This window comes from Halichoerus grypus, chromosome X, assembly GCF_964656455.1.
Source record: "Halichoerus grypus chromosome X, mHalGry1.hap1.1, whole genome shotgun sequence".
NCBI classification, from domain to species: Eukaryota; Metazoa; Chordata; class Mammalia; order Carnivora; family Phocidae; genus Halichoerus; species Halichoerus grypus.
Window position 1 is genome coordinate 84583616 of NC_135727.1, and position 12707 is coordinate 84596322.

General features: G+C 36.0%; 1 protein-coding gene across 4 annotated transcripts in view; it reads right to left on the reverse strand.

Moving 5' to 3' along the window:
• Positions 1-490: 490 nt before the first annotated feature.
• Positions 491-12707, reverse strand: part of RRAGB (Ras related GTP binding B) — a 42028-nt gene continuing 29811 nt past the window's right edge. For all 4 annotated transcript variants that reach the window (XM_078065294.1, XM_078065293.1, XM_078065292.1 and 1 more), the window contains 3 exons: positions 3196-3287; positions 2028-2143; positions 491-1010 (listed from right to left, as the gene is read on the reverse strand). In XM_078065294.1, coding sequence (XP_077921420.1) covers positions 913-1010; positions 2028-2143; positions 3196-3287 — 306 coding nt within the window. In that variant the 3' untranslated portion in view covers positions 491-912. The remainder of the gene's footprint in view (positions 1011-2027; positions 2144-3195; positions 3288-12707) is intronic.

The window sequence follows — 12707 nt, forward strand, 5'->3', positions numbered from 1 at the left end:
ACTTGACTAGCATAATGAAGGCATGTCCCATTAGGTGTAATGGAATATATAAATTAACTATTCCTGGACTACAGAGAAAAGATGACTTACATCTCATAAATCCTATCTCTTTTCCCTCAACTTTTTATTCATTCCTTCTCCAATTGCATCCTGCAAGAAACTTTTCAACACACCTCAGGCCTACATTAGTGCCACAGCTTCCCCAACTGCCACCAGTCAGCCTATACAGTCTAGGTTAATTTTCTTTCAAAATTCCTTTCACATTAATTCCCCTTTTCAAAAGCTTATAATGCTTTCCTATTTCTTATCACATTATATCTAAACTCTTCTACCTAACTTTAAGGCTATGATCTGGCTCCATCTTTCCTATCCAACTTTATTCTGTAATATTTCCCAACCAGCAGATCCCCTCCCCCTAGGATAACTGCGAAATTCATTTGCTCTTAGGGAAAAGTTGAAGAAACAAGGAAAAGAAAAACAGACACTGAAATCCCTAACAGCAAAAGTTTATTTATAGTTGAAGTTAAGTAATATTTTTAATGCATGCTGAGAAAACAGTAATATTCCAAACTTACAGGTTACTATCTGATAAGGAACACAAAATGATGTTGGGAAAGGCTTTGGCATACACAACTATTAGAACCAGGTTATCAGAACACACACTATTAGAATCTTATCAGAACACTTACATATCACATAATTTTATGCACATCAAGTCCATGAACAGCTCATCTTCTAACTTCTTACTGGCTATTTTAGTAAACAGCATTCAAGGTTAAACATTAAGACTAGAGAGTAGGAAGGAAATATAGAAGTGGTAAGCATCACATTTCAGAGCCTACATATATGAATACCTTAAGATTAATTAAGAAACAGTATTTCAAAATTTTTTGAAACAACACTTGGCAATGTTTAGCGCATGAGAAGACACTGCTTTGGTCCATCCACCCTTTCCAGCTTTTCAAAGTGCTTTCTGGCATTGCGGATGTTGATCAGAGTAGCTGCAGAAGCTGAGGGTAGGGGTGGAGGAAACAGCCAACAGAATAAGTACAGGCAGCCAAAGGAATGTATGACTAATAAAAACAAATAAACAAAAGAGAGCCAAATCTCTTAACATATGTCACAGAGAACATACAGGAATAGGAAGTCCCAAGTTAACCGGGACTTAATTTTTCTGAATAAGTAGAAGATTTGTTTATATTCTAAATACTACATTTCCAAAATGAAATTTCAAAATCTTTTGGTTTGGTTTACTTTTAGAATAAAACCCATTATCTTATGTTGTATTTTAGTATTAACCAAAGGTAGGAAAAGTGAGTGGATCAGAGATAATTTAAACTTCTGCAAACATCTTAAAAATACTCAACTAATGAATCATTGAACATTATATCAAAAACTAATTAGCCAAGGTGTACTATACCTTAGCTAATTAAACAAAAAAGAAAAGAAATACTGTTAGAACCTTTATTACAGTGGTTATGATAGATATGGCTATTATGGCATGGATGTACCAAATACCTACTTCCCTTTATGCCCATAACACAAATATGGGAATATGGTACTTAGGAATATACATTAAAATGGCTTAACATTTAGTAGTTCAGAATTTAGATTGATTAGTCTTTTAAAAATGTTTACTATATGAAGCATAAATCATACATTTGGATTCTCTTTTCTTCAAAATCCCTAGATTTAGTAACTTGATTTTTGAAATACCATGAAGAAAAAACAAAATACCCTAGAGTCTAAATTATTTTTAAGCTTCAAAATGTAAGTCTATGAAACAAAAAACTATTTACCACTAGTATGAAAATAGCTTTTTCATTGTGGTCAATAATACATAACAAAAAAATTACCATTTTAACCATTTCAAAATATATAGGTCAGTGGCATTAAGTATATTCATACTGCTTTGCAGCCATCCCCACTACAAAATGTTTTTTTTATTACCTAATAAAGTACTACCTCTAGGGCAATTAGTTTAAAGAATGTGCCTTTAAACCTATGTCAGCTAAGTTTAAACTTACGAATGGATGGATCAGACATCACGACCATCACATAAGTGTTGGATGTAAAGATGTCAATGAAAGCAGCAAAGTTAGAGTTCCTGACTTCCATGCTCTGAAAAGAAGCAGCTAGTTTGCTATAGGAGAAATGAGAAAAAGAAGTAAAGAATATAAAATAATATCAATATAAAACATTCTTACCTTTTATACCATTATACCTTGATTCATCACTTCATTAAGACAGTTAATCACTAACCTCCCTTTGTTTTCCAAGGAAACTCTACTGCTGAATTTAGTATATTTTGGAAAGTGACTTAGAAACTGCATTAGGACTTGATATTGACTGTGAAATGGGCTTAGACCCAGATCCATGTTAAAATATCATGTTACAAAAGATTTCTCTAATATTTAAGAAGCTTAAGTTGAAATTTTCCTATCATTGTGATTAATAACTGTATTTTTTGAATGTTAGTTATATTGAAATTCAAGAAATGATCCCATTTCTTCAAAAACAAACAAGGTAATTACATTTGTATGTCATTTGCTAGTTCTTCCTAAAAATGTAGGCATAAACATGCCAGTAAGTCTCAGAGAGTACAAAGGCATAAAAAGAGTAAACTTATACCTGTACTTATACCTATTCTATTGTCTGGGCATCAAAATTTTACCAGGATAAGAATTTTGCTGATTAAATCTTTACTAAATTATAATGTTCTACCATTCTTTCTTCCTACATTCATAATGCTATGATTCAAACTGTATTTTATCAAAGGTGAGACAACATGATTAGGCATTTCTAGAATCTATTCTGTACTATTCCTGAATCATTACATTGCTATTTTAATTACTATAGTTTTACAGTAAATCTTTTATTTGGTAGGGTAAATTCTCCTTTCTTCTTTTTCAAAACTCTCTTGGACATTGTGTTTATTTCTTCCTAAATAGTATCAAGTATCTCGAAAGGCTATTTTGCTTATTTTGCACATGCTTCTTCTCTATCAGTTGAATTTGCATTAAAGGACAATGACTTTCACCTCAGTCAATTGTAGGCTCCCTTAGAGGTTAGCTTTCTTTTTGATTAAATGAACTTTTATGAATACAGAAGTGCAGTCTACTATAGTTATTTGAACCTCTCAAAAGTGACAATAATTTCTTTCTAGACATAAATAAATCACACAAGATCTCTTACCTGCAGCTCAGCTTAAACTGCTTAATAATGTTGCTGATTTTCTCAAATCTGTGGGCATCACGCTGCTTTTTACACTGATAGTGAGAAATCACCTATGAAAAAGAGCAATGCCTTTAAATATGCAAGGTAGTCATATCACCCTCTGCTACTTACTCCTCAAGGCAGACCTCTGTCAGTCTCTTGGTCACCCTATTTTCAGGGTAGACTTGGCACCTGGCTTATTGTCTCTTCTTTCCCATATCATGCCAATGTTCTGCATAATTTCAACATCCCAATGGATAACCCATATAGTAGTGTTTGGTTATAATTTTATTAGAGCATTAAAGTATTATCTATTTTGGTTCAGTGCTGTTCTTCCTCACTTACTTTAATCATTAAATGTTCATCTTATATCAATATTTCACAGTATGTTTTTGATTAAATAAGTACAAATTAAAAAGAAAAAAATATAAAATTTTTAGCTGTTCTTCACAAGTACCTAATGTATTGATTTTTTAAAAAGATTTTATTTATTTATTTGACAGAGAGAGAGCACAAATAGGCAGAGTGGCAGGCAGAGGGAGAGGGAGAAGCAGGCTCTCCACTGAGCAGGGAGCTGGACGTGGGGCTCAATCCCAGGACACCGGGATCATGACCTGAGTCGAAGGCAGCTGCTTAACTGACTGAGCCACCCAGGCGCACCTAATGTATTGATTTTAATGAAGGCTATAACTAAGTGGCCTTTGATATTACATTTAAAAATCTTAAGTATGCAGTGAAGCATGTCCCTCCCTGTCCCCACCTCTTTCTTATCAGCGCCCTCTCCATGCTCCTAGCTGAGTGTCCCATGGGGTCTGAAGCATTTACTTTGAAACAGAGTATTCAAAGCAGGACCATAAAGCATAAAGCAGGATTTTTTCCATAGCCGCCTGCATAGGCAGCTAGTAATGATGGAATAAGACCATGGTTCTATTTTGTTGGTTTTCAGAACCAACAAAATGATCGATTAAGAGGAATGGGCAGGAGCATTCATATTGCACTGCTACAGGTCTAATTATTGGACTGACACAAGACAGACAAGAGTGAAAACATTTGCCAAGAATGTTTTCATTAATTAAGAATGAATGTCAGAGGCTCACTCATATGTGGAACATAAGCAATAGCACGCAGGACCATAGGGGAAGGGAGGGAAATGTGAAGGGTGAGAAATCAGAGAGGGAGATGAACCATGAGAGACTATGGACCCTGGGAAACAAACTGAGGGTTTCAGAGGGGAGGGGGGTGGAGGATGGGGTAACAGGGTGATGGGTATTAAGGAAGGCATGTGTTGTGATGAGCACTGGGTGTTATATGCAAATAATGAATCACTGAACACTACATCAAAAACTAATGACATATTATATAGTGGCTGAATATATATATATGAATGAATGAATGTCGGAGGTTCAAAGACGATTAGATACCATTGTAGTTCTAACCACAAATGATGATGACTGATGATGCAGCAGCATTATAACCATGATCTGTGAGGTAGCTTCCAGGACCAAAGTCTTTGGGTTCCAAAGGGAACCTTTGGGTTCAGAGGTTACAAAGTTGCAATTTAAAGGAATTGATGGAAGGGCATCACCCCTCCTAGAGCCTGTGGCTTAATCTGACTCAACACTGGAAACCTTACCCAGCCTGGACATGGACAGGATTGACATGGAAAGTTCTTTCCCGATTCTGTGCATGGTGGTGCATGGCTGTTCTTATTCAGTGAAGTAATTTGCCTGGTTAATTCCTATAATGAACAAGACTCTGGCATGCTCACTAGTTACATGACTCCCAAGCTAGGAGCACCCAAATACATAAAGCAGTTAATAACAAACATAAAGGAACTAAGCAATAATAATACAATAATAGTAGGAGATTTTACATCACACTTATATCAATGGACAGATGATCTAAACAGAAAATCGAAAAGGAAACAATGACTTTCAAAGACATAATGGAACAGATGGATTTAATAGATGTATTCAGAACATTCCATCCCAAAACAACAGAATACACATTCTTCTCAAGTACACACAAAACAATCTCCAGAAGAGATCACATATTAGCCCACAAAACAAACCTCAATAAATTCAAGAATAACAAAATCACACCATGCATATTTTCTCACCACAATGCTATGAAATTAGAAATCAACCAAAAGAAAAAAATGGGAAAGACCACAAATATATGGAGGATAAATAACATACTACTAAACAATGAATGGGTCAACCAAGAAATCAAAGAAGAAATAAAAAGTACATGGAAACAAATGAAAATGAAAACAATGGTCCAAAACCTCTGGGATGCAGCAAAACCAGTTCTAAGAGGGAAGTTTATAGCATTACAAGACTACCTCAAGAAGCAAGAAAAATCTAAAATAAACAAGCTAACCCTACACCTAAAGGAGGTAGAAAAAGAACAACGAACAAAACCTAAGCCAGCAGAAGGAAGGAAATAATAAAAATTAGAGCAGAAAGAAATGATAAAGAAATTTAAAAAACAATAGAACAGATCAATGAAACCAGGAGCTGGTTCTTTGAAAAAGTTAATAAAATTGACAAACCTCTAAGCCGGATGTATCAAGGAAAAAAAAGAGAAAGAACCAAAATAAATAAAATCATAAATGAGAGAGGAGAAATAACAACCAACCACACAAGAAATCGTAAGAGAGTATTATGAAAAACTATATGCCAACAAATTGGACAACCTAGAAGAAATGGATAAATCCCTAGAAACATATAAACTACCAACACTGAAATAGGAAGAAATAGAAACCTTGAACAGACTGATAACCAGCAAAGAAACTGAATCAGAAATCAAAAATCTCCCAATAACAAAAGTCCAGGGCCAGATGGCTTCCCAGGTGAATTCCACTAAACACTTAAAGAAGAGTTAATGCCTATTCTCACAATATTCCAAAAAATAGAAAAGGAAGGAAAACTTCCATATTCATTCTAGGAGGCCAGTATTACCAACAGTGAAACCATATAAAGACACCAATAAAAAAGAGAACTACAGGACAATATCCCTGATGAACACAAATATAAAAATTAACAATGAATTACCAGCAAACAGAATTCAACAATGCATTAAAAAAAACATTCACCGTGATCAAATGGGATTTATTCCTGGGTTACAAGAACAGTTCAATATTTGCAAATCAATCAACATGATACATCACATCAGTAAGAGAAGGGGTAAGAACTATATGATCATTTCAATAGATGCACACAAAGCATCTGACAAAGTACAACAACCATTCATTATCAAAATCCTCAACAAAGTACGTTTTTTAAAAAATTTTATTTCATTATGTTATGTTAGTCACCATACATTACAAAAATAGTTTTTGATGTAGTGTTCCATGATTCATTGTTTGCATATAACACCCAGTGCTCCAAGCAATACATGCCCTCCTTAATACCGATAACTGGGCTGACCCGTTCCCCCACCCCGATCACCTCGAAAACCCTCTGTTTCTCAGAGACCATAGTCTCTCATGGTTCGTCTCTCCCTCCAATTTCCCCCTCTTCATTTTTCCCTTCCTACTATTTTCTTCTTTTTCTTCTTTTTTTTTTTAACATATAATGTATTATTTGTTTCAGAGGTACAGGTCTGTGAATCATCAGTCTTACACAATTCACAGCAGTCACCATAGCACATACACTACCCAATGTCCACCACCCAGCCACCCCCCCCCCACTTCAGAAACCCTCAGTTTGTTTCCTGAGATTAAGAGTCTCATGGTTTGTGTCTCTCTCTGGTTTCATCTTGATTCATTTTTTCCTCCCTTCCCCATGGCCCTCTGTCTTGTTTCTCAAATTCCTCATATCAGTGAGATCATATGATATTTGTCTTTCTCTGATTGACTTATTTCGCTTAGGATAATACCCTCTAGTTCCATTCACGTCATTGCAAATGGCAAGATTTTGGGGTTTTTTGACGGCTGCATAATATGCCATTATATATATATATATAATATCTCACATCATCTTTATCCATTCATCTGTTGATGGACATCTTGGCTCTTTCCATAGTTTAGCTTTTGTGGACATTGCTGCTATAAACATTGGGGTGCACGTACCCCCTTGATCACTACATTTGTATCTTTGGGGTAAATACCCAGTAGTGCAACTGCTGGGTCATAGCATAGCTCTATTCATAACATCTTGAGGAAACTCCATACTGTTTTCCAGAGTGGCTGTACCAGCTTCCATTCCCACCAACACTGTAGGAGGGTTCCCCCTTTCTCCACATCCTCACCAACATGTCATTTCCTGACTTGTTAATTTTAGCCATTCTGACTGGTGTGAGGTGGTATCTCATTGAGGTTTTGATTTGGATTTCCCTGATGCTGAGTGATGTTGAGGACTTTTTCATGTGTCTGTTGGCCAATTGGATGTCTTCTTTGCAGAAATGTCTGTTCATGTCTTCTGCCCATTTCTTGATTGGATTATTTGTTCTTTAGGTGTTGAGTTTGAGAAGTTCTTTATAGATTTTAGATACTAGCCCTTTATCTGGTATGTCATTTGCAAATATCTTCCCCCATTCTGTCAGCTGTCTTTTGGTTTTGTTGACTATTTCCTGTGTTGTGCAAAAGCTTTTTAACTTGATGAAGTCCCAATAGCTCATTTTTGCCCTTGCTTCCCTTGCCTTTGGCGATGTTTCTAGGAAGAAGTTCTGCAGCTGAGGTCGAAGAGGTTGCTGCCTGTGTTCTCCTCTAGGATTTTGATGGATTCCTGTCTCACATTTAAGTCTTTCACCCATTTTGAGTCTATTTTTGTGTGTGGTGTAAGGAAATGATCCAATTTCATTGTTCTGCATGTGGCTGTCCAATTTTCCCAACACCATCTGCTGAAGAGACTGTATTTTTTCATTGGATATTCTTTCCTGCTTTGTCGAAGATTAGTTGACCATAGAGTTGAGGGTCCATTTCTGGGCTCTCTATTCTGTTCCACTGATCTCTGTGTCTGTTTTTGTGTCAGTACCATACTGTCTTCATGATGACAGCTTTGTAATAGAGCTGGAAGTCCGGAATTGTGATGCTACCAGCTTTGCTTTTCTTTTTCAACATTCCTCTGGCTATATGGGGTCTTTTCTGGTTCCATACAAATTGTAGGATTATTTGTTCCATTTCTTTGAAAAAAGTGGATGGTATTTTGATAGGGATTGCATTAAATGTGTAGATTTCTCTAGGTAGCATAGACATTTTCACAATATTTGTTCTTCCAATCCATGAGCATGGAACGTTTTTCCATTTCTTTGTGTCTTCCTCAATTTCTTTCATGAGTATTTTATAGTTTTCTGAGTACAGATCCTTTGCCTCTTTGGTTAGATTTATTCCTAGGTATCTTATGGTTTTGGGTGCAATTGTAAATGGGATTGAATCCTGAATTTCTCTTTCTTCTATCTTGTTGTTGGTGTATAGAAATGCCACTGATTTCTGTGGATTTTATATCCTGCCACTTTACTGAATTCTTGTATGAGTTCTAGCAGTTTTGGGGTGGAGTCTTTAGGGTTTTCCACATAAAGTATCATATCATCTGCACAGAGTGAGAGTTTGACTTCTTCTTTGGCGATTCGAATGCCTTTCATTTCTTTTTGTTGTCTGATTGCTGTGGCTAGGACTTGTAATACTATGTTCAATAGCAGTGGTGATAGTGGACATCCCTGCCATGTCCCTGACCTTAGGTGAAAAGCTGTTTTTCCCCGTTGAGAATGATATTTGCTGTGGGTTTACCATAGATGGCTTCTATGATATTGAGGTATGTAGTCTCTATCCCCATACTCTGAAGAGTTTAATCAAGGAAGGATGCTGTACTTTGTGAAATTCTTTTTTTTAACTATTGCGAGGATCATACGGTTTTGTTCTTTCTTTTACTAATGTACTGTAACACATTGATTGATTTCTGATGTTGAACCAACCTTGCAGACCAGGAATAAATCCCACTTGTTTGTGGTGAATAATCCTTTTAATGTACTGTTGGATCCTACTGGCTAGTATTTTGGTGAGAATTTTTGCATCCACGTTCATCGGGTATATTGGTTTGTAATTCCCTTTGTTCATGGGGTCTTTCTCTGGTTTGGGGATCAAGGTGATGCTGGCCTCATAAAATGAGTTTGGAAGTTTTCCTTCCATTGCTCTTTTTGGAACAGTTTCAGAAGAGTAGGTATTAATTCTTTAAATGCTCGGTAGAATTCCCCTGGGAAGCCATCTGGCTCTGGGCTCTTGTTTGTTGGGAGATTTTTGATGACTGCTTCGATTTCCTTACCGGTTATGGGTCTGTTCAGGTTTTCTATTTCTTCCTGGTTCAGTTTTGGTAGTTTATACTTCTCTAGGAATATATCCATTTCTTCCAGATTATCTAATTTGCTGGCATATAATTGCTCATAATAAGTTCTTATAATTGTTTGTGATCTCCTCTCATTCATGATTTTATTTATTTAGGTCCTTTCTATTTTCTTTGTGTTAAGTCTGGCCAGGGGTTTATCAATCTTACTAATTCTTTCAAAGAGCAAGTACCTAGTTTTGTTGATCTGTTCTAGTGTTCTTTTGGTTTCTCTTTCCTTGATTTCTGCTCTGATCTTTATTATTTCTCTTCTCCTGTTGGGTTTAAGCTTCATTTGCTCTTCTTTCTCCAGCTCCTTTAGGGGTAGGGTTAGGTTGTGTATTTGAGACCTCTCTTGTTTCTTGAGAAAGGCTTGTATTGCTACATACTTTCGTCTTAGGACTGCCTTTGATGCATCCCAAAGATTTTGAACAGTTGTGTTTTCATTTTCATTTCTTTCCATGATTTTTTTTAATTCTTTAATTTCCTGGTGGACCCATTCATTCTTTAGTACGATGCTCTTTAGCCTCCATGTATTTGAATTCTTTCCGACTTTCCTCTTGTAATTGAGTTCTAGTTTCAAAGCACTGTGGTCTGAAAATATGCAGGGAATGATCCCAATCTTTTGGTACTGGGTGAGACCTGATTTGTGAGCTAGGATGTGATCTATTCTGGAGAATGTTCCATAGGCACTAGAGAAGAATATGTATTCTGTTGCTTTCGGATGGAAAGTTCTGAATATACCCGTGAAGTCCATTTGGTCCAGGGTGTCATTTAAAGCCTTTATTTCCTTGTTGATCTTTTGCTTAGATGATCTGTCCATTTCAGTGAGGGGTGTGTTAAAGTCCCCTACTATTACTGTATTGCTGTCAATGTGTTTCTGTGATTTTGTTATTAATTGGCTTATATAATTGGCTACTCTCATGTTAGGAGCATAGATATTTACAATTGTTAGATCTTCTTTTTGGACAGACCCTTTAAGCAGGATATAGTGTCCTCCCTTATCTATTATACTCTTTGTTTTAAAATCTAATTTGTCTGATATAAGGATTGCCACCCTAGCTTTCTTTTGATATCCCTTAGCATGGTAAATGGTTTTCCACCCCCTCACTTTAAATCTGGAGGTGTCTTTGGGTCTAAAATGAGTCTCTTGCAGGCAGCATATCAATGGTTCTTGTTTTTTTATCCAATCTGATACCCTGTGTCTTTTGATTGGGGCATTTGGCCCATTTACACTCAGGGTAACTGTTGAAAGATATGAATTTGGTGCCACTGTATTGACTGTAAGGTGACTGTTACTGTATATTGTCTCTATTCGTTTCTGGTCGAAGTTACTTTTAGGCTCTTTGCTTAGAGGATCCTTTTAATATTTCTTGTAGAGCTGATTTTGTGTTTGCAAATTCGTTTAGTTTTTGTTTGTCCTGGAAGCTTTTTATCTCTCCTTCTATTTTCAGTGACAGCCTAGCTGGCTATAGTATTCTTGGCTGCATATTTTTCTCATTTAGTGCTCTGAAGATATCATGCCAGTCCTTTCTGGCCTGCCAGGTCTCTGTGGATAGGTTTACTGCCAATCTAAGGTCTCTACTGTATTATGTTACAGATCTCTTGTCCCAAGCTGCTTTCAGGATTTTCTCTGTGTCTCTGAGACTTTTAAGTTTTACTATTAGATGTCAGGGTGTTGACCTATTTTTATTGATTTTGAGTGGGGTTCTCTGTGCCTCCTGGATTTTGATGCATATCTCCTTCCCTAAAATAGGCAAGTTCTCTACTATTATTTGCTCCAATATACCTTCTGCCCCCGCCTTCTTCTTATTCTGGCATCCCACTTATTCCAATACTATTTCGTCTTATGGTATCACTTATCTCTCAAATTCTTCCCTCATGATCCAGTAGTTGCTTATCTTTTTCTCTGCTTCTTTATCGTCCATTATTTGGTCTTTTATATCACTAATTCTCTCTTCTGCCTCATTTATCCTAGCAGTTAGAGCCTCCATTTTTGATTGCACCTCATTAATAGCCTTTTTGATTTCAACTTGGTTAGCTTTTAGTTCTTTTGTTTCTCTAGAAAGGGATTCTCTAGTATCTTCCATTCTTTTTTCAAACCCAGCTAGTATCTTTATAATCGTCATTCTGAACTCTAGTTCTGATATCTTACTAATATCCATATTGATTAGGTCCTTGGCAGTCGGTGCTGCTACTTGTTCGCTTTTTTGAGGTGAGTTTTTCTGTCTTGTCATTTTGTCCAGAGGACAACAGATGAATGAGAGAACAAAATGTTAACAGGGTAACAATGACCCCAGAAAAATATACACTAAACAAATCAGAAGAGACCCAAAACCGGGGGAAAAGAAAGGATAAGAAAACAAACAAACAAAAGAATATGATCAGATTGTGAATAGATCAGAGCCACACACTAGATTTTGGGCTTATTTTGGTTAGAGGAAACTGCCTCCCAAAATTTTTAAGAAAGGAAAACTTATATATATACAAAAATAAGGGTAAATACGATGAAGGGATGGAATATGACTGTAAAGATGAAAATTATAAAAGATTTTCTAAAAGGAATTGATAAGTTGGTTGAAAAAAAGAAAATAAAAATTAAAGAAAAAAACAAAAAAAAAAGGAGAGAATGTGATCAGGCAGGAGACTAGAACAAGCAATACACTAGAGATTTAGGGTATATTTTGGTCTGTTAGAAGAAACTGTATCCCAAAATTTTAAAGAGAGAAAAACTTATATATATACAAAAAATGTTAACTACCTTGAAAGGATAGAATATGACTCTAAAATGAAAATTAAAAAAGATTTTAAAAGAGGATAATAATAAGATGTCTGAAAAAGGGAAAAAAATTCAAAAAAATAGAAAAAGAAAAAATTAAAGAAAAGTAAAAAAATGAACTTTGAAAGACTAAAGAATCATGGGGAAAAAAGCCATGAATTCTATGTGCTGTATTCCGCTAGTGCTAGAGTTCTGCAGTTCTCATTGATCGGTAAACTTGGTCTTGGCTGGCTGTTCTTGCTGATCTTCTGGGGGAGGGGCCTGTTGGAGTGATTCTCAAATGTCTTTGCCCAAGGCGGAATTGCACCACCTTTGTCAAGGGCCAGGCTAGGTATTCTGCTTGGGTTTGTTCTCTGTAGCTTTTGTTACCTGCAAGCTTTCTGTACAGCTTT